General features: G+C 42.8%; 1 protein-coding gene across 2 annotated transcripts in view; it reads left to right on the forward strand.

Moving 5' to 3' along the window:
- LOC147894779 (chaperone protein dnaJ 10-like) overlaps window positions 1-24,957 on the forward strand; it is a 31,172-nt gene extending 6,215 nt beyond the window's left edge. The window contains exons 6-10 of one of the 2 annotated variants that reach the window (XM_087384417.1): window positions 3,548-3,706; window positions 3,937-4,100; window positions 4,199-4,279; window positions 23,591-23,698; window positions 24,313-24,957. In XM_087384417.1, coding sequence (XP_087240543.1) covers window positions 3,548-3,706; window positions 3,937-4,100; window positions 4,199-4,279; window positions 23,591-23,698; window positions 24,313-24,348 — 548 coding nt within the window. In that variant the 3' untranslated portion in view covers window positions 24,349-24,957. The remainder of the gene's footprint in view (window positions 1-3,547; window positions 3,707-3,936; window positions 4,101-4,198; window positions 4,280-23,590; window positions 23,699-24,312) is intronic. The other variant, XM_087384418.1, reaches the window with a different exon arrangement.
- The last annotated feature ends 1,020 nt before the right edge of the window (window positions 24,958-25,977 follow it).

Consider the following 25,977-nt stretch of genomic DNA (forward strand, 5'->3'; position numbering starts at 1 on the left):
AAGGATAGATGTGATATTTCTTTATTCTTGTACATAGAAGAGAAGTAAAACGAGACAGAGTTAGATCTAATTCATAAGTCAAACATGATCAAAGAGCTAAGTCAAAAGGGGATACAATATGATACTTTCCAAGTCCTAAATAGTCTACAGGCATCAATAAAAACACCATTATATCCCAGTTCTTGAAGACCCATCCAAAGATGTTTTTGTTAGATTCCATTTTGTAGCCTTCTTCGATCATGCAAGAGTCTGTGCATAACCTACAAACAATGCATATAATTTCATGTCTTCTAGAAGTCTAAGGATATTAGAGATTTGGACTAAAAGTTCTTATCCAAGCATTTCCAACCTATGGCCTATAGCCGTTTATGCTTAGTATAATCATGGGCTACACTATTGGGATGTAGTGATTATATTCTCCAGACTCCAATATTAATTTCCCAATAATTTAAGGATGATCAATCAAGCTCAGACTTGATTCCTTAACCAAGAACCCTAATGTTACATGGTTTGATCTAAGAATGATAGCAAATTATCTATTTGGTGAAAACTTTAATTTTTTGCCTCTTACATAGCCCCATAAAATCTCACCCAAGGTGGGGTACAGGGCAGCCTATAAAAGCAGCCCTCCCCCAGCCCATTTCCCTTCATATGCTCTAGCCTTGAGGGGGCCCAAAAGGACTCCTATCCCTGGCTGAACCTAGACCTCTCACTAATCCTAAGATGGAAACACTAACCTACTGTGCTGCAGTGGCTACCAATGAACAAGAACTGATCTTTTGACTTGACCTAAGGCTAAGAGACTGACTTACGTAGCTTGTGCCTGACTATCAGACAAGGGCTCACAAAGGGGTTACAACATACGACAAAATCTCCTATTAGGGAACTATTACGCACTTGCCAATGTGACCAGTGTGTCACATTGCACCCAAGTGCAGGGGTGCATGTGACATTCCCTCCTTCTTACCTTGGCAGTAGGTTCATTGCTTCCAAGTAGTTCGCCAATATTTGGGGAAATTCTTGGAAAAAATCTTCATCCAACCACACTGCTTCATGGGTACCTCGATCACGAAACTTGGTGTAAAACTCCCGGATCGTGCGTCTTGACCCATGCTTGGATTTATGAAGAAGGATGTACTCTGGCTGCAAAACTTCGGCTTCATCAAGAGCTTCAAGTTGCTGCTCGTCAGAAATCTCTATAAGAGGAGGTCCAAAATATAGCTTCAACCAAGCTACATGGAACACATTGTGCATAGTTGGAGGCGTAACTTCATTGAGACATCATTGATCTTCTGAATGATAGGGAATGGTCCAAAGCTCCTGAAAGACAGCTTAGGGCATCGCTTGCCCACCTGCTTCAATCTTCTTGTTAATGCATAATTACACCCATTGACCCTCTTTATACTGGACATGTCGTCTGGATTTGTTAGCCTGGCGCGTGTACGATGCTTGAGCTTTGGCGATGCGGCTTTTCACGGACTTCGTAATCTCTGCCATTGATTCAATTGTTTTGTTGGCTTCAAGAGATGGAGACACCATCCGGGTGAGGAGTGATGTAAATCGCCGTCCAAACGCCGTTTCATAAGGTGTGTGACCAATGCTTGAGGAATAGGTATCGTTGAAACTGGCTTGCACAAGTACAATACACACGCGGTAGTCAAGATGGATACAGACTGAAGCTCTGATACCAATGAAATATGCAAAGGCAATCTGATCGTGTAATCACAGCAAGACCTTCTTTAAACCCTTAGCGAGGAATTAGCGTTATGCACCATAGAGAAAGAAAGGAGATGAGGGTAGAGGAGTTGACAACGGATTGGGTCCCTGTACCCACTGAGGAACCCCTTCTCCAATCAGGGGAGAATTTGCTTTACACTTGGAGAACTGAGAAATACAAATAACACTTTTCGAGAGAGCACGAAAAACGCGCTTTTGAAGAGTACACTATGCACACGTATAGCAAACCCAAAGACCTGAGAGGCAACGCCGACCAATACCGAGACTTGCTGTCCACACTGACAATGTAGGGCACTTCTGCAAGGCAAGGAAGAGGCTTGTGCAAGGTTACTGCGTGAGTGAGAGAGTGAAAGCTAGGAGTGATAGATCCTAATAGAGAGCTGAGAGATGACTGAAATATACCCCAAACCCTACTCCGTTTGCTGTTCCGACTCCCCGTCTGATGCGCTGTATGAACACCTTCCAAGATTGCTGAACTGAGGCCAAGAGCTGAGGCTGGTCAGAGTGCCACTGCTGGAGAGTGTCAGGCTGTTCAGACGGGGCTGGAGTGGAGCTGTAGGAGGCTGAAGGGAGGGAGGACTAAATGAGAAATGAGGGCAAGGGCCTCCCCCTTAAATAGGGGGCTGGGGCTGAGCCAACCAGCCCCAAACTGGCCGACTTTTAGTCAGCTGGTTTGGGCTGGCTGGCTTTGCAGGCCCTTTGCCCCATAAACGCCCACCTAGGGTGGGGTGCAGGGCAGCCTGTAAAAGCAGCCATCCACCAGCCCATTCCCCTTCATATGCTCCAGCCTTGAGGGGCATAGAAGGGCTCCTATCCTAGGATGGACCTAGACCTATCAACTAATCCTAAGATGGAAACACTAACCTACTGTACTCCACTGGGTACCAATGAGCAAGAACTGATCTTCTAACTTGACCTAAGGCTGAGAGACTGACTTCCGTAGCTTGTGCTTGACTATCCCTGGACAAGGGCTCACAATGGGGTCACAGCATATGACAAAATCTCCTACTAGGGAATTGTTACGCACTTGTCGATGTAGCCAGTGTGTCACATTGCACCCAAGTGCAGGGGTGCATGCGACACTTCGAAAGTGCATCCCACAAGGTCCAACCAAATGGGGCCTTAAACAATATCCTAGGTGCCACAACTCAAGACTCAGCCGTTGTTAAATATGATTGGTTTTCCTATGCTAAGATGCTTAAGTGTGTGTTTGTTACCACATCCATGCTGCTCCAATCTCAACCTTGGTTTTATGACTGCCTTTGGTTAGTCCCCGGCTAAGTCCTTCAGGGACGCCACAAGCTGGCTGTCCAACTATGCCTTCAACCATAGGGTCGGTTGTCAAACAAGTGGTACAAGATGACTGGTATACCTAGGCCTCTATTGCTCTAAATCCAAGCTCTTTTCTCAACCTGTTTTACTGCCCTAAAGGGCTCACATTATGGTTATCAGTTTGACTATTATCATTATTGATGTCATTGTTTTATTGCCTTGGAAAATGCTTTTTTTGGATTGAAACAATTAGTAAACCTTGGAAATAGTAAAAATTTCGGAAGTAGATTTGTACATTCAAGAATTTCATTTTGTAGTGCATGCAAACTTCAAAGTAATAAGTTCTCTAATGAGTGCCTAATGTTTTGTATGAAAACATGAATTCTTGCAACAGCATTTGGAAAATCAAAATGTTGTGTTTTTAGAGGATGAGTTTGGGAATGTTCCTGGATTCATCTAGGTACATGCAAACTTCAAAGTAATAAGTTCTCTAATGAGTGCCTAATGTTTTGTATTAAAACATGAATTCTTGCAACAGCATTTGGAAAATCAATGCTTCGAACAATCGGTTATATTTATGAAAGACAGGCTGCAAAGGAGCTTGGAAAGAAATTACTGTACCTAGGTGTTCCCTTCTTGGCTGAGTGGGTCCGTCACAAAGGACATTTTATCAAGTCACAAGTTACTGCTGCGAAAGGTATATGAGGTCATCTGTTTCCTCGAAGGCTAAAGGAGGGTTATGACTGATTTCCCATGCAAATATTTCAAGTATATACCAGAAAATGACACATTAAATGAAAGCATGCAGAGAAATATAATTTATAAACACACTTCACAGTGCATGCTATTTATGATAGTCAGATTCACCACAAAGAATGTCTGATTAGTGAAATTCAGGAAATGTTTTGATTTCCTCCACAAATGCAGGTGCATTTTTTTTAATGCAAATGCATGAAGACATGAATCAAAAGAAAGAGAGAATGGATGCAGATTTGGAGATATTGGAAGCTAGAAAAGAAGTGATGATAGATTCACTTTGGAAACTCAATGTAGCTGACATTGAAGTTACATTATCTCATGTCTGCCGGATGGTATGCTTTCACAACCCATCATGTAAAAAGATGCAGAAGTTGATTTTCTTCTTTTGTGATTGTCTCCTCATTTACTAAGGTTTTTTATGGATAAACAGATTTTACAGGAGCAGGCAGTGAGCAAAGAAATTCTTAAGGCTCGTGCAAAAGCTTTGAAAAGGCTGGGAAGAATATTTCAGGTATGGCAATACACTTAATTGCACTTCAAATATTTTCATGCCATTTTATTTTATGGTGATTAAATGATTTGACATGGCATGTTGTATATTTATATTTATATCTATGTATTCAATAGGAGGTATCTGCTATATTTTTTAAAAAAATTATGCTTAGCACATTGTATGTTATGTGTTACAAGGCAATTCTGTCAGAAAAAGAATCTTCTTTTTGTTGGTTCTTTGTTACCAATTGGTGCTTCTCCCAAGAAATAAAGAGGAATCTTTATTAGATTGACTTTGGTCAAAGAAAGTTGACTTTGGTTAACTAGAATAAGTTTTATTTACTTTGCTTTGCATTGGTAAAAGGGAAGTGTGGGGACGCCTACAAGAGACTAGAATTAGCCCAAGAACTAGAATGCATGCATTTGCTTAACCTCAAATGGGTTAAAATATTGGATATTGTTTGTGCTTGCATGGTGCATGACTTTGGAGAGTGCTAATGTAGCAGGGAGATAGATTGACTCACTCTCTCTCCTGCTCAATACTGAATAACGATGCACTCAAACACAAGTGAAGTTGTGGAGTGAGTGTGAGTCAGACGGAGAGATTATAGCAGGAAATGAATAATAAACAATGTTTGGCCCAGAGGGCTGAATACAAGTGTAGAATAGCTAAGAACTGTATGGAGGGGAATCCCTCACTGCAAAAGAGATAAGAACTGTTGTAGACTAACTGAAGGCTGGAGGGGTTGCTGGTCTGCTGCAGTCTTCTCTGGCCTGATCTGGATTCAAAACGCTGCTGCTGGGCTAAGTGCTAGAGCTGCTTGAGGAGATGGGAAATGAAGGCCAAGGGGACTGCCTTTTATAGCTCGGGGGTTGCACCCTGCTCCACCGACCTTGTAGTCTGCTCCACCGATCTGACAAGTCACCGACTTGCCACGTGGCTGCTGACATCATCGTCCGTACCAGCTGACATCATCGCGATTGCTGACGTGCCGCACGCGTGCTGTCTGCTTGCCGTGCGGCACGTCAGCCTGCATGGCAGTCTGTGCTTGTGTGGCTGCCTGCGTGGCAGTCCAGTATGCCCACGGGCTAGGGATGCCTAGACATCGGACATCCCCTTCTAGGGTATGGAAAAGGCCTCCTTGTATGATGCAAGGAGGTCTGGATAATGTGCAAAAAAGTCCTCTTCCACCCATGGTGCTTCGTGGGAGCCTCCATGCTTGAACTTGACTGCATAAAAGCATTGATGATTGCCTGTCCCTCTTTTGAACCGATGAAGTAAGATTTGCTTAGGCTCAACGACCTCGGCCTCATCAACAATTTCTGGCTGCTCCACATCTGGTACTGTTTTAAGTGCCGGACCCACATATGGCTTGAGCCATGACACATGAAAAACTGGATGCATGGTCCATGACAAAGGTAACTGCAACTTCATGGCCACATCATTCACTACTTTGACTATTGGAAAGGGGCCAAAGCTTCGATGAGAGAGCTGCGGACACTTCCTCCCAATTTGTTTAAGGTGTTTCTTCATGATCTGAAGATAGACCCGCTGCCCTTCCTTGTAACTCACGTCTCGCCTTTGCTTGTTGGCCTGCATTCAGTATACCTCTTGGGCTTTGGCAATGCGGTCCTTCACTGACTCCATGATCTACTCATAGGTCTTTGTGATAGCAGCTTCGTTTACCTTTTCGGATGTCCGATTGAGAAGGGACTTGAATTTCTTGCCAAAAGCTACTTCATAGGGAGTCCGCTCCACACTAGAAGAATGGGAGTTGTTTAGGATCCCTTGAACTAGTGGTAAATATGCTCCCAACGAGATTGAACATCCAACATACCACTTCAGAATGTCGAACAATAGCTGGTGTAGACTTCTGTCTCGCCATCTAATTGCAGACTAAAGCTGCTGGAGAAACTACGTTTGGTACCAAAATTGTCGAACATGGCTCTCTAAAAGTGACTGGTGAATTTGGAATCCCCCTCGGATACAAGTGTTGATGGTACCCTTGCATGGAATAAGCATGACAAATTTGCTAAACCTATCCACAATGGTCCGGCACATGGTGTTCCTGGTACCGATGGTTGGTGGAAGGTCTGTAACAAAGTCCATGCTAATCTGCTCAAAAGACTGATCAGGAATCTCAAGGGGATGGAAAAATCCTAGTAGCTTTCCGTGGGATACCTTCACCTGTTGGCACACTTGACAATGAGATACATAATGATGAACACCACCATGTAAATGTGGCCAAACAAAATTTATGATGGATCTTCTCGAGAGTGCATGCAAATCATGAGGGCAGCACGGTATGAGGGCAGCACACAAATTAAAGGCTTCCTTTGAAGAAAAACCGCATGTCATATGCATAGCTTAGTCGCTAAGTTGTGCGTCCAGCATGACTTTGTACCAATGCATCTGGAAACCTGGATCCGTATGGCATTGGCTACGCATCTCTACAAGAGAGGACTCCTGCACTATGGAGATAGAGGTGACTATTCCTCATATGCATCTGCTACAACATTCTCTGATCAAGCGGCAGGCATGGTTTGAAGCTACGCATCTCTACAAGAGAGGACTTCTGCCTATGGAGATAGAGGTGACTATTTCTCATCTGCATCTGCTACAACATTCTCTGTTCCTAGCTGATACTCAATCATGTCACCAAACTGTTGAAAAGTCTAGCTCCATCTAGTCTGGGGATCTGACCACTAAGCGGCATGCATGGTCTGAAGCCACCACAAGGCTTGATGATCTGTGCGCACTGTGAAATCCTGACCATATTAGAAAAAATTCCATGTCTTGAGGGCATGGTTGACTGCACATAACCGTTCTGCTCCATATCTGCTCCGATGGCATAATCGTTGGCATCGGTCCGTACATCGAAGGGCTGATCCCATTGTGCCAATGCTAGGCACAGAGCTATGGTAACTGTCTCTTTTAGTTGGGCGAAGGCTGATAGAGCTGCTGGTTGCTTCTGGCTTTTACTCCGTGTAAAAGATTGGTGATGGGAAGTGCAATTTTTGCCAAGTCCTTGATGTGCTTCTTGTATGCACGGTAAATTCCCTGAGTTGTGGTAGGCACCTCCCACTCCACGATATCTTTTACCTTGGTTGGGTCCAGGCGAACACTTGTCAAAGTGATGACATACCCCAAGTATTGTACTTCCTCCAAGAAGAAATTACTTTTCTTGGCATTGATGTACAACTGGTTGCCCTTCAGAGGTTGAAGAACCTACTGAACATGCTTCACATGCTACGCGGGATCCTTTGAGAAAATCAAAATGCCGTCTAAAAACACAGACACTCTTACTGATCAAAGGTTTGAAAACCCAGAGCACGTGAGTGCCCCTGTGAGACCGAAGGGCATCACCACGAACTCGTACTGGGTTTTCTCCGTGTGGAAGGCTGTCTTATGTATATCCGGCTTATGAATTTGGATCTGGTGGTACCCACAGGCGCCCCAAGATGTAGTTCATCCTCGGCATGGGAAACTTGCTCTTGATGGTTAATTGTTCAGTGCGCTGTAATCCACAGACATCCAAGAGCTTAGCTGTCCTTCTTGACGAAAAGGATTAGAGCTGCGTATGGTGAATTACTGGGGCAGATGAAGCCACTCCGTAGCAACTCCTCTAACTGTTTCTCAAGCTTCTCTTCCATTGTCTTGTTGAGACAGTAAGAGTGCTTGTTGGGAGGTGATGATCTTGGAACGAGCTCAATTCGATGGTCCTCAGGTAGAGCTAGAGGAAGGCTTGATGTGAGGAAAATGTCATGGTATTGCTGAAGCAAAGCTTCGTGTTCGGGGATCCTGGATGGAACTTCCGTACTGGACAAGTTGACGTAGACTATGTATGTCTCACCTCCCCATCGGATCTCACGTGCCATTTGGATTGTGGAAATCAAAGGACAAGGCAAAGTATTCTTGAGCCAAGAGATGAACTTACCCCCATGATCTAGAATTTTGAGGTCCAAACCCTAGTTCCGATAGTTCGGACGAACTTCAAACTGGTGCCACCATCGGGCTTCCAAGATCATGTTCGCTGTCTGAGTTGGTGCTACCCTGAAAGTACAGGTATCTGCCCACCCTCCTATGCGGCCACCATGTTGCTCTCCACTTGTTGTTTGCCCACCCTCCTATCTTCAGAGTGGCTGCTGCAGCGGCCATGTTGCTCTCCACTTGTTGTCCTATGAATGCCCCGTTCAGAGCGATGGTATCTGAGAAGGTGGGTGTGTTGAGCGGCTTCGGTAGAAAGGATGTCCTCGAAACTCCGTGAATCTGTGAATGAGGACTTTCTAGCCGTCGATCTAGCCGTAGAATTGGAACATAGTGGGAAACTGATGAGGTTCCCTCTTTTGCTGATCTTCAATCCCCTCTATGACCACCAAGGCAGTCTTGGCAAAGCTGTAAAAGAACCACTTGACGTGGCTCCATATGTCTGAAGCTTCTTGAAGTGCGAGCAATCCTACTTTTTGTGCCCTTGCTCATGGCAAAAGAAGCATCGGTTTTCTTTGGGATAGGTTGCTCGGGTTGCCGCATTTAAGTACCCTCCATAGCCGTTGCTGTCCTTTGCCGTCGAGTTTTTCTTTTGTTGCCCATTGCCGGATTTCTTCCCACCATCTGCTGACGTGGAATCTTGGGGCTTCTTAGTATTGGCCTGCTTGGGTCCTTGACCCTTGTGCATGAGCTCGCAAGCTCGTATGCACGCTCATAATCCCATGGCCGAAAACTACAGACATACCATTGGATGTCGAGAATGCAGCCCATGGAAGAACTTGCTCATCTTCAGACTTTCGTCTAGCTGCAACTGTACGAACACAAGAGTGAACTTGTTGGCATAATGGTTCACCGTCTCGAAAGAATTGACTCTGAAGCCTATCCAGGTATTGGGGTGGCAGGAACCATGATCGGATGTCTTTCACGAATTTCGTCGAGCTGTAAAGAGGTGCCTCCTCGTCTACATCATAGTGGTCCTTCTGCCACTTGGGCCACTAGGTGACCACCTCACCTATAAGGTGCATGGATGCTAGGATGCACTGCTCTTGGGCATCAAACTGAAAAATAACTTTCAAACTGATTGAGCCACGAAGTCAACACTAAGGGTTCTTGCTTACCATCGTACCGCGTGAAGTTGAGCTTCCCAGGGAAAGAAGACTTGACAGGTGTTGGGAATCTCGTCCTTTTCTCCCCCGATAGTCGAAGTAGAGAAATGAGGAATTTTTGGTCCCGTTGTTCCTTCTCCTCCCGAGCACCACGCTCCCGTTCTTCCTTTTCCTCTCGAGCTGTATGTTCTTGGAGCTCCATGGCCTCCTGAGCCTCATGGTCCTGGAGTTCCTTAGCTTCCCAATCCTTGCGCTCCCAGAGTTCCTGGGATTCTCGAGCCTTGCGGTCCCGGAGTTCCTTGGTTTCTTGAGCCTCGCGGTTCCGAAGTTCCTTGGCTTCCCGAACTTCTCGATTGCGTTCCTCTTTTGCCTCTCGAGCTGCTCTATCGCGTTCTCTAGCGGCTTGGTCATGATCGTCCCACATTTCCTGGAGCTGAGTCATGCGGTTGAAGAGAGTCTCGGACTGTTATTGTTGCATCTGCGTCATAGTCTACATCATGGCCATCTGGCAAACATTGAGGTATTTGCAGGGTTCTGTGGTGGTAGGAGTTGGGAAATGGATCAGTCCTCCCCACTTGCCTTGGATTGCTCACTAGTACTCATGGTGTCCTTAGTGAATCTTGTCTAGACCATAAAACAGTGGGGCTGTCCCTAAAATGACCCTCCCTATCTCAGGAAAGAAAAACTGAATGTCTAATACCAATGTAGCGGGGAGATAGACTGACTCACTCTCTCTCTTGCTCAATCCTAACTGAACTGAATAATGATGCTCTCAAACACAAGTGATGCTGTGGAGTTGAGTGTGAGAATCAGAGGGAGAGAATACAGCGGGAAACGAATAATAAACGAAACTCAATACGAAGACTTTGTATAAATGGATGCTCAAGTATGTGTGGGTGTACGTGTGAGAGCATATGTTTATACTATGGTCTACACCCACTGTTGGGCACTGATGATGTCAGTGGGGATGTCATAGTAGTCCCTGCTATGCGTGATGGAGTTTATGGTTTTCAACGTTATGAGTGACTATCATGAGATTGAAACTGCACTATATTATGTTTTTAGAGGATAAGTTTGGGCATGTTCCTTGACTCATCTAGGGATATAAATGTTTGGCCCAGAGGGCTAGATACAACTGTAGAATAGACAAGAATTGTATGGAGGGGAATCCCTCACTACAAAAGAGATAACTAGGAGAACTATTGTAGACTAGTTGAAGGCTTGAGGGGCTGCTGGTCTGCTGCAGTCTTCTCTGGCCTGATTTGGACTCAAATGCGGCTGCTGGGCTAAGTGCTAGAGCTGCTTGAGGAGATGGCCAAGGGGGCTGCCTTTTATAGGCTCCCTTGAGCCCAAGAAATGACCGACCGGTTGTACCCTGCTCCACCGACCCTGTAGTTTGCTCCACCGACCTGACAGTCCACCGACTTGCCACGTGGTTGCTGACGTCATCGTTTGGCATTGCGGTTGCTGATGTGTCGCTTGCATGCTGTCTGCCTATGTGGCTCTGACGTGGCTGCCTGCGTGGCAATTCGCATGGATGCTGCCCTGGCTGCCTCTGTGGTGGTCCAGTGTATACGTCCACCGGCTGCGGATGCCCGTGACAGCTAAATTCCCCCACATTTTAAGGGGAAAAGCACAAGACAAGTGGCGCCCCAATAAAAAAGGGCCCACTCAAGCTGAAAACATTAAAGGCATACCACTCTATGGAGGAAAGCACCTGCTTTTGGGGGAAGTCGAAGATTTTGGAGAGAGCTCAACTTTCTAGAGAAAATCACCTATTCTAGGCAAGAAAAGCAAGTCCAGATTTTGGAAAGCGCATGCTTTCTAGTGGGCTTTTCTAGTCTATAAATTAAGGGCCTCTAGGCTCTCAATTGTATTGAGAATTGTACTCAGCCTTATGCTCCCTCTATGAGCCAGTTGTACAAAGTTATTCTATTGCAATAAAGTCCTTTGGGGGGTCTAGCCCTTATTTTTGTGCCCTAGTGCTATGTTTTCTCTTTCTCCCTCCCTCTCCCACACTCTGTCTTTATTGCAAATTGTATTCCAGGCATATCAACCTTTTGTGAAAAATTATTCCAATTGTCCAAACAAGCTAGGTAAGTTCACACATGTGGCAAAGTCGTCTACCATGTGGCAATTGGCTCACATGCAAGTCAACTATCACATGGCATGCAGGTTGGTTGACCTAGAGTTGACACCCTTCTCTAGGTTGCACTATTTCTAGGTCATCAGGGTTGGATTAGATGGTTCATTTGTCTCACCCGTAAGCCCCCAAATGAGGAGAGCATAGGGACATGAGGCATGCATAGGAATCAGGGGAGATAGGAGCTGATATGTGGGCATGAGAGAGAGATGCTACATGTGCAGATCTGTGTCGAGAGGATTGTCCATTAAGGATGGCCTATGCTCAGCATATAGACTGACTATGGACAGCCTTAGGGTCAGGCTAGTGTGTTAGAGGCACATAACCTCAATTTTTTCTTGTACTTTGTTGGCTTGGGCATTTTGTATGAATTGTACATCTTCTTGTGTACGACATCGTGCACTTCTCTTTCTTGACACTTTTGTGGTCTACATGCATAACTCATCTTTGAAGTATCTTGCAATACTTCTTACGTAGGAAGGCCCGGTGGTCAAAGCTTATGCAAGAATTCGACTTTGAGATATGTTATCGTAAAGGACCTACCAATAAGGCAGTAGATGCCTTGGGCAGAATTGGTAGTGTGAATCAAGTTTGCTTCACAGAGATCCATTCGGACCTTTATGACTAATAATTTTGCATCCCAAAGCTGATTTCTTCAAGCTTGTTTGGGATGAAGTGCAAGCTGGGAATGTGTAACAGAGGGCTACTTTTTATAGTTAGTAGAAAGGCCTTTATTGGCCTGTAAGTGTTTTCTTCTTTTTTTAGGGGATACCATAAGTTGCCACGTGGCATCCTAGGAGGTAATCCCATAAACAATACTGCTTTGTACTACCCTGGGCCATACCTATATAAGGGCTCTAGTTGTACCTGGCAATACATTCATGACTTGTACTTCATTACTGAAATAGAATATACAGCAAGAGTTTAATACTGAGCTGAATTCTAAAAAGGATTGACTTCCTCCTGTCCTTGTGCAGCCCCTATCAAGTCTCTGTTGAAGATCCAGCCCATGATCTTCCTCTCCTACCCTTTTTTCTTAACATAAGGTACTACACTACTTAACTCTCCTGCAAATTCTACTAAACTTAGTAGTGTTTACAGTTAGTTAGGAGCAGTCTTGTTGCATTGGTATCAGAGCACTTTTCGTGGGAATTTGTGGGAAATTCTTTGTCCAATCACTTTGAAATTTGGAGCATCTACTCTTGAGCCTAGGGCCTACCTCTCTGCAAACATTCAGCGCCAGAAGTGCTCTCTGTTGTGAGCTGCCACATGGCAGGCTCTGAGAAACCCTGATTTTCGAAGTGCTCAGAATTTGGGGCTTCTTACATCAGTGGAAAGCCCTTGCTTCCCTGATCATTTCTATGTGTGAGATTCCTAAAAGGATGGAGGATTGAGTCAACATTGAGGGTTTTTTTTCTCTGGCGCAAGAAATTAACGATCTGTTGCTTCGCTGCACCAAATTAAGTCAAATATGGCTTGAACTGATCGCACTAAGCTCTAATGTCTGCCCTCTAAGTTTGGTGGAGCTTCGATGGAGGATTTATGAAGGAATTCCACTGCTGGCTAAAAAGATCTGCGACGATCTAGGAGCTGATAATTCCGGTTTCTGATTTGCCTTCCTCCAAGGAGTCGCCTATGCTTTTGGAACTCCCACACTTAGTCCCAGAAAGATACAGGTCTGTTGCGTGGGATCTTCCCCGATTTTCTTGTTTGGAATTAACGCGTACGCTGCCTAGTAAACGATCTGTCTACATCTCTCTTCAAAACTATTCGTGACTGTTGCTGAGGTGTCGTTCTAAATGCTGGAACCACTCCACAAAGCTTCGTGTCAAATAAAGAAGGATTACACTGGAGTTCAGCGACGTGGACAGTGACCTAATTGTTCACTAGCAGTTTGCTACAGTAGTATATTGTCGAACGGCGCTTCTATCTATAGCTTAGTCCTACATAGGTCTCTATACAGATTGGTTTACACAGTGTGCAAAAGGATTGCAACAGTTTGCTACTCCTTGGAAATTACTGTTGCTACTCCTTGGAAATTGATCTATTCTTGATTAGGGTTTAAGACAGTACATTTACTCTTGATTTGAGTCATTAAGGATGCCTGTAAAGAGGTCTATGGGTCAAGCTAGTAAGCAGACAATGGGTATCCTTGATTCCATCTCAGAGAAGGAAGCAATTGATGATCAGAGTGTAGTTTCTGAACCCAATGATCCTCATGTTGGCAATGTTCAAGGGGATTTGGCAGCAACTCCTCAAGTACAAACATCCCTTAACCAAGAGCAGATCATAAAGAGTTGTATGGACCCAATGCTACAGATATTCAAGGAGCTAACTAATGAGATTAAGACCAATAATCAGAGGATTGACCAAAGGATGCAGAATATGTCTGCCACTTTTAATAAAAGGTTGGACCAGTTCAAAAGAAGCCAAATTTATGGTGGGAAGAGACCTGTGGATCCCCAAATTGATGGAGACTCAGGTTCAGATGATGATGATGATGATCCTATACATGTAACTGAACCGGTTGGTTTTATGGCTTCTGTCCGAAGGACCTATCACTCTAGTGGAGTTACAGCTCATATGGATAAGGATTCAGCACATGGTAAGACTCCTAGTAATAATAGTTCAGCAACTGAAGAGTTGTGTTAAAAAATCCATGAATATAAGTTGCTACCAGCAGACCTTAGGGCAGCAATGACATTCCAGCAATATATACAAACAGTTAAATCTATTGAACCAAAAGGACCTGTTCATCAAGACAAAGATATAAAAGACAAGATTATACTTCCTAAGTTCAAAGGTGATTCTACCTCTCTTGAGGACTTGGAGGAATGGCTCAGCAAGATGGATGACTACTTCCTTCTATACCCAAAGGGTGATCAAGATAAAATTAGATTGGCTGTTCTTCATCTGGAAGATTATGCCCACTCTTGGTGGAGGCATCTACAGCAAGAAGGGTTAACTTTTAATGCTTGGGATGAATTCAAGGCTCAAATGCTTAAAACTTTTATAACTCTTTTTACTAGAGATCAATATATTTGTAAGTGGTATGATCTTACTCAGCAAGGATCAGTGAAAAATTATATCAAACAGTTTTGGAAATTGGCTCTGTTTGTTCATGGTATTGATGAAAGAGTTAGAATGTTCAAGTTCATTCATGGTCTGCACCCTAGTATTGCTTCATATGTTGCAGCTCAAAAGCCCAATTCTCTTAAAGAGGCCATGCAGTTGGCAGAGCTTTATGAACCCAAATACAATTGGAAGGAAAGGACTTTGGGTATTGGTCACTTTGGGACTAAGCCCATGGTCAAAGGGGTTTCCAATGATGAAAGCAAACTTCCTGCACCTGCTATAACTTCTTCTATTTCTAGGTTCCCTACAATATATGGCAGTGGCATGGGACAACCTAAGGCTTATAAGGCTACATATGTAAAGTTATCCTTTAAACCCACTCCAAAGGATGATCTAAGTGATAAAAGAAACAAGTTGGTTAAGCAGTTATCTCAAGCAATTATTGATGACATGAAGAAGAAGAATTTGTGCTATCTTTGTGGTGAGAAGTGGACCCCTGAACATAGGAATGTGTGCAAAGCAAAAAGAGGAGCAAAGTTTAGCTTGATTCTAGAGATTGATGAGGATTTATCTCCTAATACTTTTGCAGCAAAGTCTGAATTTCATGAATATCAGGACTGTGTGAATGAAGGCCTTGATGATGATGAGGATCATAGTTCCAAAGGGGGGACCACCTTTCCCTTTGATCCAGGTGGGTTATCCATGTTTGACACCATACTTATGGATGATAGTTTGCCAAGGTGCTCAAATAGATCTAGACAATGGAACATCGAAGTTGTTGAAGATTATGAGGATGAGATCAGAAATTCTAGACAATGGAACATCGAAGTTGTTGAAGATTATGAGGATGAGATCAGAAATTCTCATGGAAATGATGCTGTTGATGATGATGAAGTGTATTGGGATACACAATCAGTTGTGTACAGCATATCTCCTGATGTTTTTATGGGCTGCAATGGCTCTCAAACCCTTAGGTTAAAAGGAACAATCAATAACAGACCAGTCCACATTTTGGTTGATAGTGGGAGCACTCATAACTTCATTAATGCAAAGACACTTCAAACAGTGAGGTTACACCCATCCACTTTGGATCATGGGATCAAAGTTGAGGTGGCTAATATTCAGCATTTATTGTTGGGCTGCTCAAGTGCAACTTTCTCAAGACTATACTTTTCATGGAGATCTATTTGTCTTGGAAATGGAACCTATTGACATTGTCCTTGGTTGTGAATGGTTGAGAACCTTGGGAGAATTCTCTATGGACCTTAACAGACTGTGTATGAAGTTTATGCATGAAGGTAAGCACATCACTTTGATGGGTCACCCATCTCCTAAATTGTCCTTGATTTCTGCAAGAAGAATGGCCAGAGACCTCAAAAGTGTTTGTGGAGTATGCTATTCAGTTGACCAAGTCTCAAGAGGGTAATTGGTTGTGGGTGGAGGATAAAGACATGCAGTCCCTATTAGAGCAATACTTTGATGTATTTGCTGATCTTCCTAACCATCTCCCTCCCATGAGAGATGTGGATCATGCAATTGTGTTGGAGCCAGGATCTAAGCCAATCAACAAAGCTCCATACAGACTTTCTAGAGCTGAAAGGGAAGAGGTGGCAAGGCAAATAAAGGAACTCCTTGACAAGGAATTTATTACACACAGTTAGTCACCCTTTGCCTCTCCTATGTTTGTGGTTAAGAAGAAGGATGGCTCATTTAGAATGTGTATTGATTATAGGGATTTGAACAAAATGACAGTTAAGAATAGGTTTCCTATCCCTAGAATTGATGATCTACTAGATGAGCTTAGAGGGGCAAAGTACTTCACAAAGATTGATTTAAGGTCAGGCTATCATCAAATAAGGATGAAGGAGGGAGATGAACATAAAACTGCTTTCAGGACAGAACATGGGTTTTATCCATTCAAAGTGATGGCATTTGGCCTAACCAATGCACCTGCAACTTTCCAGGCCCTAATGAAAAAGGTATTGCAGCCTTTCCTCTATAAATTTGTGTTGGTATTCTTTGATGATATACTGATCTACAGCAAAACGAAAGAAGAGCATTTATTGCATGTCCAGCAAGTATTGGAAGTATTGAGGACACACCAGTTGTATGCCAAATGAAGTAAATGCACTTTCATGGCTAAAGAAGTGGAATATCTGGGCCATATTGTCAGCAGTAGTGGCATTAAGGTGGATCCAAGGTAAATTGTGTAAAGGATTGGCCTATACCTCAGAATATCACCCAGCTGAGAGGGTTCCTTGGTCTAGCATCATTTTATAGAAGGTTTATAAGGCATTTTGCCAAATTGGCAGCTCCTCTCACTGATCTTCTCAAAAAGAATGCTTTTCAATGGTCTGACAGTGCCAATAAGAGCTTTGAAGCATTAAAGGAGGCATTAACTTCAGCGCCTATCTTGGTATGTCCTGATTTCTCTCAACCTTTTATAATTGAGGCTGATGCTAGTGGAAGGGGCATTGGAGCTGTCCTAAAGCAGAGTCATGGAGTTATTGCCTTTGAAAGTCGGAAATTGGATGACGAGTCAAGTTTCCACATTTATGACCAAGAGATGTTGGCAATACTTCATGCAATCAAAAAGTGGCACCACTACATTTATGGCAGCCATTTCAAGGTCAAGACTGATCATAAGACTCTCAGAGATTTTCTATCTCAGTCTTCTCTATCACCCAAGCAAAGGAGATGGCTATCCATTGTGCAAAACTATGACTTTGACATAGATTACAAGATGGGCAAAGAAAATATTGTGGCAGATTCTCTTTCCAGGATATGGGCTTGTACTTTATTATCTATTACTGAGGTTTATAAAGATTGGATCCATGGCATTCAAGAAGAGTATCTCAATGATCCTCAAGCAGCTGCTATGTGTTCCAAGACTTGCAAGATCCTGACTGTCAGCAATATCCCAATTTCAAGTTGCACAATGGGCTCTTGTGGTATAATGATAGAATATTTCTCATTGGAAATTCCTCCTATAAGCTGCTAATCTTGCAGGAATTTCACTCATCTCCTATGGCTGGGCATATAGGCCTAGACAAGACGTATGATAAGGTGAAACAGAGTTTTTACTGGAAGGGGCTTTGGAAGGACGTTCTTGCTTATGTTCAAAGCTGTAAGCCCTGTCAACAAAACAGGGAGTTGAATTTGAGGCCAGCTGGTCTACTAGAACCTCTACCTATACCTCAAGGTAAATGGACACATGTCAGCATGGACTTTATTACAGGTCTACCAGTGACCTCTAAGGGTTGGAACAGTATCTTTGTGGTTGTTGATAGACTTACTAAAGCTGCCCACTTCATTCCTACTAAGACCCAATTTACAGCTTCCAAGGTGGCCAAGCAATTCATGGAGAATGTGTTTAAATTAGATGGACTTCCTCAGGAGATTGTGAGTGATCGTGATGCTAAGTTCATGGGGCATTTTTGGCAAGAGCTTTTCAGTTCTATGGGAACACTTCTTACCCCAAGTACAGCAGATCACCCTCAACGAGTATCTAAGGCATTTTTGCTTTGAGACCCAAGCATCGTGGGATCAATGGTTGCATCTAGCTGAATTTTGTTATAATACCACCAAGCATACTTCAATTGGTATGAGCCCTTTTGAAGCCATGTTTGGTTGTAAAGCTCATGTCCCATCAACCATTATTGATCAAGCATTAACAAGCCAGCAAGCCAAGGATGATTTGGCTCACACGACTGCTCTATTACAGTAATGTAAAGATAATATGGTAAGGGTCCAAGCAAGGATGAAGGATTATGCTGATGAGCATAGGAGAGATCTTCATTTTGAAGAAGGGAATTATGTATTTCTCAGATTACATGAGTCTAGGCATGCTTCTTTGAAAGGTAATACCAATGTTAAAGTTGCTCATAGGTATTATGGACCTTACAAGGTTTTGAGGAGAGTTGGGGAAGTGGCTTATGAGTGGGAGTTCCCACCATCCTCTAGAATACACAAAGTATTCCATGTATCACTGCGCAAGAAGAATTTGGGGCCTAAGGAGCAAGTTATGGAAGAGCTACCTCCTATGGATGAAGAGGGCCAAATTGAGTATATACCTGAGAAGATCCTTGGATTTAGAGATCGTGTGTTGAGGAACAAGTCCTAATGGAATATCTTATCAAATGGGGAGGTCTACTTGATGAGGAGTCTTCTTGGCAGCCATCTACAATTGTGGAGCAGTACCCTCAATTGCTTAGCTGAATTCTATGGCCAAAATTGAGTCTTTATGAGCAGATTTGATTTTCTCTTGCTCTTGCTATATAGCATATATGGACATGCTGCAGCCAGCATTCACTATCCTTTCTCAGATCAGCATGTCTTTCACTGGATTATATGATCAGATCTGTTATATTGGACAGCATAGCTCTTCCACCCAATTGCTTGATTTCTTGGGAATATTATATGATCCATTTACAGATCAGCATGCCTACAGGGAGGTATTGACTGAGAAACTTCATTGTTCATTTGATATGACCAGAATTGAGCTGTTCAGGTTTACAAGGAGCATTGTATGTCCAGGTTACAGCCTTTTCAAATTTGAGGACAAATTTCTATTTGAGGAGGGAGGATTGTAACAGAGGGTTACTTTTTACTTAGGCTAAAAGTTAGTAGAAAGGACTTTATTGGCTTGTAAGTGTTTTCTTCTTTTTTTAGGTGATACCATAAGTTGCCACGTGGCATCCTAAGAGGTAATCCTATAAGCAATACTACTTTGTACTGCCCTGGGCCATACCTATATAAGGGCTCTAGTTGTACTTGGCAATACATTCATGACTTGTACTTCATTACTGAAATAGAATATACAGCAAGAGTTCAATACTCAGCTGAACTCTAAAAAGGATTGACTTCCTCCTGTCCTTGTGCAGCCCCTCACAAGTCTCTGTTGAAGATCCAGCCCATGATCTTCCTCTCCTACCCTTTTTCCTAAACAGAAGGTACTACACTACTTAACTCTCCTGCAAATTCTACTAAACTTAGTAGTGTTTACTGTTAGTTAGGAGCAGTCTTGTTGCAGAATGCCCGCCTTGGAAGTTGGTAGTAAGATCAGAGAGTTTTACATTGGTAATGGTCTACTTTTTTGAAAGGGTAAGGTCTATGTAACCAAGGTGAGGGGTAGGAAAATGATTGTTATGACAAAAATCAGTTTTTAGGGACACCCAAGAATACGGAGGACTTTGGATCTAGTCAAAAGAACTTTCTTTTAGCCTAAGCTTTAGGATTTAACTTGTATGGTTACCAGCTAAAATAGTCAGTGATAGAAGATGCTACGTTTACTTCACATTTTTGGCTTGTGATTTTCAAGAAATCGGCCACTTATCTCTGTATAAGTTCAGCTGATCATCTGAATTGGATGGACCAATGGAGCAGACTTTGGAAGACCTGCTAAGAGCAATTTGGTTGGGAAGAGTACCCCACTGATGGAGTCTGCTTACAATAATTCTAAGCATTCAGTCACCCAAATCAGTCTATTCATGCTGATGTATGGATACCAGCCGAGTGCCCCATGGGTAGTTGTCTTGCAGAAAATCAGGGTTGGCACTGTTGTTAATTGGTTGCAACAGCAACAGCAATTTGCAAGAGATGGCATAAAAAGCGCTCAGGATAGAGTGCAGTTTTATGCCAATTAGAAGAGTTTACCTTGAAAGGCAAGGTACTCTCTCTTTTTTTAATCCTTCAGATTAGTGTTCATTTTTCTTATGTTGTGCAGCAAACAAGAGTGTAGGGATAGAGAAATGGATGCTGGATGTGGACCTCCAATGGGGAAGAGCACCCCGAACTGGTATTATGTTGACTTACAGCACATGCAACGTGTGTATGAAGTGAATGTGGGTGAGGTGAGTGAATGTGAACAAGAAAGCACACAATGAGACATGAAGAGGCTTTCACTTCTGGTACCATCCCATTTACTTAATTCAATTTCGTCTATTTCAGCAAGGACAGGAGCTTGCCATCGCATCAACCAAGTGCCTTCCCATCCCCAACTCTGGGTAAGATATGCTTGATGGACCTAACTACATTTTGTGGAAGCTCAAGGTCAAGAGTCTCTCGACAACATGGAGACTATGCAAGGGGACAGATGGAATCTATGTGAAGCCCCAAGCAACAAGGGCATGCACGCCAACCCTTCGGATCCAATGTTATTGGAAGCGTCGGAAGAGAAGCATTCATATGCCTATGTAGTACTTATCCATAGCACCAAGGATACTATCATTCCGTTTGATCGAAATGGCTTCTTGTGGACATGAAGAATGGGTCATTCTCAAGGACTGTTGAGACAAGTCTTGAACCTCCAGAACCAGCTTTACTCCTGAATGTGGGAGACGGGAAGGGGTAGAGGAGTTATTGACCAAGATCAAGGACTTAAGAGATCAGCTCGCCTCTATTGGTAAGAAACTAGATACCAAGGTTTTGGCAAAGCTAGTTTTGAGCAAGTTCACCCGCACTCATCAAGGATCTGTCACAGCATTGAGCATGGGTCATAGGAGCAGATCAATCACATTCGAGGAGCTCGGGACCAATTATCTTGAGGATGAGCTCCAAATGAAGATGTACGATGGTGGTGACACAAGGCATTGAATGCCGAGTCAAAAGCAAAGGGGAAGCGAGGATCTTTAGCGAACAAGAGTAAAAAAGAACTATCTTCTGATTCTATGCAAAAGAAGGTAAAATGCAACAAGATGGCCAAGGAGTTCCAAAAGGCGATCGACAAGAAAGATGGACAGGACAAGTCCTAAGACGAGACAAAGACCAGCAGCAACATTGCTATGGATGAACTATTCATCACCATTGAGGAGGTACCCATTCACGCCATTGTGGTTAGATGTGTCGTATGTGGATACTCATGTCACTAGGCACACAACAAACAGGAGGGCATGGTACATCTCTTTTAGACCAGTGGAGGTAAGATCATCCGCTCATGCATGTTGGCTGACATACAGTTGGCCCCTTTCTCTACTGGGGGTTATATAAGGTGGGGTTGTACACCCTCTACTTTATCTCTCCATCACTAAGACGGGCACATTGGGAAGCTACTGACACCTACTTAGAGATAGTCTTCACATGGTGTTCCCACTCCATCCATCACTTGGAGGAGCACATGGGGAAGCTACTGACGTCTAGGAGGAGAGTGTTTCTTCAGCCTGATTTGTGCAATATCTATATGGGATCTACCTTGATCATCTTAATCCTCTTGACTTTACTGCTTGCACGTCTGTGTATATGTACATGGTTCTCTCACATTGAGCAGTTTCTAAAATCTGTGTATAGGCAAAACTTGTGCAATTGACTTGCAAAGGACAGCCATGCTGAAGAAAGATCAAAAAATTCTATATAATGAAAAGAACTCCAGTGCTATAGAAGCTTTTCTTGTCTTTGTACCTCACAAGCCTGTGAGGAGAGTTCTTAGATACTACATCCAGAACGCTTTCTAATTGGAGGCTTCAAACTTTCAACAGGAAAGAGAACTACCCCAGGTCCTTGCTATACAGGGACCCATTCTCAATATTACTGAATGCAGTCATACATCCGGTTAACTACTGAGCCTTTTGATTGGAGCTCTGCCTAATCTAATACTCCTAAAGCACTTGATGCAAAGAAGAATAGAAAGGATATTTTTCTCTCATTAACAATTAGTCTGCAAGGATTCCACCATATAGAAATGGGGACTTTGACCCTCTGTTAGATTCCTGACATCAAAATATAGATCCCAGTACATGTAAATTGTTTTCAGAAAAACTAATATGTATACAGTCAACAACTGGTGCATTGCCCTATCAGCTAGATTTAGATTTAGATGCTCGTACTTGAGAGACTAAAATGAAATCATTTAGACTCCACAAGCAGTTGTAGCTTGAATGAAGAGATTTGGACTACTTTTTGATTAGCCTTCTCCTTTAGTGCTAGCCTTCATCATGGCTGAGTTTGCCCTTCACCTCCGGAGTCCTGACAGAAACTCAGTACGAAGACTTTGTATAAATGGATGCTCAAGTATGTGTGGGTGTGTGGATTTGGATGTGAGAGCATACTTTTATACTATGGTCTACACCCACTGTTGGGCGTTGATGACGTCAGTGGGGATGTCATAGTAGCTAGTCCCTGCTATGCGTGATGGAGTTTATGGTTTTCAATCTTATGACTATCGTGAGATTGAAACTGCACTATGTTGTGTTTTTAGAGGATGAGTTTGGGAATGTTCCTGGATTCATCTAGGTATATGTATACAGTCAACAACTGTAAGTACATGCCCCTGTTGCAGCTTCTGTATTTTGCCAGTGGCAATGCAATTCATAAGGCAGTTTGATGCTGCCTATAGCCTGGAAAATTTTAGTGAGTCCTTGAAACTTCGTATGGTTGGTTTGCACTTGATTGGTACAGCCAGTGCATGGTGGCTAGCTAAAATTGCTAATTACCCGAGAAATGGAAGGATTTCAAGAAATTCCCAAGCAGTTTCGGGACCATGTCCTCCTCGGTTGGGAGAGTATGCATATGGAAGCACAAGATACAGTTGAGTCTTATAATCAAAAAATTTGGGACTCATATTTACAAGTTTCACCTTTCAAGAAAATCTTTGACAAGACTCAACTCAGAAAGTATTGGGCAGGACTCACTCCTAAGATACAGGCCCAAGTGAACACTAAGGATATCAAAGATATCTTAGATCTTATGCATTCAGCCAATGTGGCTAATCTAAGAAACTTGTAAATGATCATTATCGTTGGTTGTTTGCTTTAAATGTAATGTCTTACATATTTCCATCCTTTTTCCAAGTGTATTGCTTTCACACAGAATTGATCTTCCTAAACATGTATTGTTTTTTTTCTTTTAGTGTCATAGATCTGCATATCAGCGTACAACACTGTAGATCTCTCGCAGGCTCCCGAGGTTGTTTCTAGGCATGAATAGTTTACATTGATATCAGAAATGAAATTCACTTGAAAAAAAGCTTGCAGATTAGCAGCAATGCCGATACTGAATGGCTTATATATTCTTCCTGCTTTGAAGGACCAAGGCATCAACTGTGACCATCAAAGGAAAAATCTTATCAGCACTGACTTCCCCTCCCAATCATGCCGATCTGACAGCGCTTATGCAAATGTCAAATCAGGTGAGGTAACTCAGTTCACCAGCCTTAGTCTTGGTTACACATAATTTGATGAAGTGAATCGACTTCTTTTTGTGAGAAAATTGTAGGCTGCATCAATGTCCACAACGAGACAAAGACCATGAAGTTCCATTCAAAAGCATGATCATTGCCTTCCTTTGTAGTTGCATAGCTTTGACACATAGTCCCAATAATGTATTGCATAAATAAATAATACATATCTGGATATTTGCTGTGACATATCTATTTTTTCGGCAAGAACAAACTTTGTGTTTTTTCAACACCTCGTGACCTTAACTTTAGGACATTGGTGTTCACTTCTCCATGTCAGCTTACCATCCTGTAAAACTTGGTATTTCATATCTGGAGTTGACATCCAGACAGGAGTTAGTTTCAGGCAGGATCAGTTCCACTTTGGGGGTTCACTCCAGCAAATAGCATGTTCTTGCACAGCAGCATCCTCTGACATGCTAGAATCAGCGGGCAATTTGCGAAATGCCAATTATGTGAATATGGATGAAGGGGATGGGAGTTTCAGAATATGAAATCATCCATCTTGTTTGTAAAAAATTATTTTGTTTAACATTATCAGCTGACTTAACGACGGGGAAATTGATTGCAGAAACTATATCATGAGCAGGCAGTGGCCCACAGCTGATGCTTCAATTCAAATTTATGGTTTTATTTGCACGTGTCAACAGCAAGACCGACACATTGTATATTTACAGTCCTTTAACGTGCATCAGATTTGTATCATGGGGAACAAAGGAGCAGCTGGTTTACACAGATGAGGTTAGCTTCGTTAGTACAGAAGGTTTTGGAACCTGTATCGTTATGAGGATATATGGTAAGAGAGTGTGTTCCCATTTGTCTTGGAGAAAGATGTAAGGTGCCCCATACTATCACTCTGCATGCAGACATTTCAACTCCATTTTTCAGGGCATGAAGGTGGTAACCACTTAAGGACGATGACAGTTTCAGTAGGAGGATGCTACCAGCTATGTTGAACCCTATGTCGTCCAAACCATAGAGAATGAGAGAAATGTGTCATAATCCAGATGCAAATGTAGACGAGCTTGGAGCATCTTTTATGGGCAACTTGGGAACAGTGTACATAGGTTGTGGCCAAATCCTAACCTTTTTCTTAGACAACTTCCTCACCGTAGAATCAAGCGTAGCATCTCCAATGTTTCCTTAAGCTGACTTTTCAGTACCCTCGTAGCAGTCGATTCTCTGTTAAGCCATCCTTTTTTTGTGATTTTTAAATAATCAATTTGTTTTTTAGAAAATGTGTAACCTTTCTTCTGGCATTCTTTTGTTCCATTACAAAGGGATCACAAATATGTTCGATTTTAAAAATCTACTGATATGTTACGTAATTTCCTTTGATCTGAAACGCTGGTGCTTATGAAGATTCTTTTAGATGACAATGTCATGTAACAATGTCTATTATGCAATTGACATGCTTTAATAAAGTGGATCTGGTGGAATTATTGCATTGTCGGAGTTGCTGGGCACTTTTTCTGTGGCCCTTGCGCACCACCGATTTAGGGACAGTTACCAAACGCCAACTAAGGATGCCTCTTGATATGGATTTCGTAAGCTACTATTTCCTTCAATTTTGTATGAGTAGGTGCACCAAGCATCTTGTTAACATTTGCACGAAGAAGTCTTATACAATTTGACTAAACAAAGCCATACTTTCTTTGAAACAATGATATAATGCTTGAGGTTTCATGTAGATTGTTAATCGCATGGTGGCAGATTAATATGTTAGTACCAGACTGTTCATCCTAGCATTCGATTATTTGTTCAAATGCCATCAAAGGTTGTTGAGATCATTATTTGGTGTAAAGAGCATGTTTTCAGCACATACGTTAATTATAATTTCCATTTTATTGTTGCAGACTAGGCTATGTGCAATCAGTTTGATTGTTTGCTTGTACAATATAGTGAAACCAGCTGGTGGGTGGTTCTTTACTATGACTAGATAATGGTTATCCCGCTTTAGACGGCGGGAATCCGTCTCGATGCTATAGCCTGCCCTCTAGGGCAGTGCTAATAAAGCTTGGGTCCACCGTCTGCCTCAAGGTAAGACATACCTTCCACTTGGCCACAACAACGAATATCTATTGTCTCTTAAGTATGGAGCCACTGTTCGGCCACTCTGACAGAAACTTCAAATGGACATCTTGAATTCTCTCAATTCTTTTAGAGCAGCAAAGGGGTTGGCCCACATCTCCAGAGCAATTCCCTCCCCTCAAGACTAGAAGGAAAGTGCATGGCA

The sequence above is a fragment of the Dipteris shenzhenensis genome, chromosome 14 (assembly GCF_047967505.1).
Source record: "Dipteris shenzhenensis isolate YYH24624 ecotype China chromosome 14, Dip_SZ_1.0, whole genome shotgun sequence".
Taxonomy (NCBI): Eukaryota; Viridiplantae; Streptophyta; class Polypodiopsida; order Gleicheniales; family Dipteridaceae; genus Dipteris; species Dipteris shenzhenensis.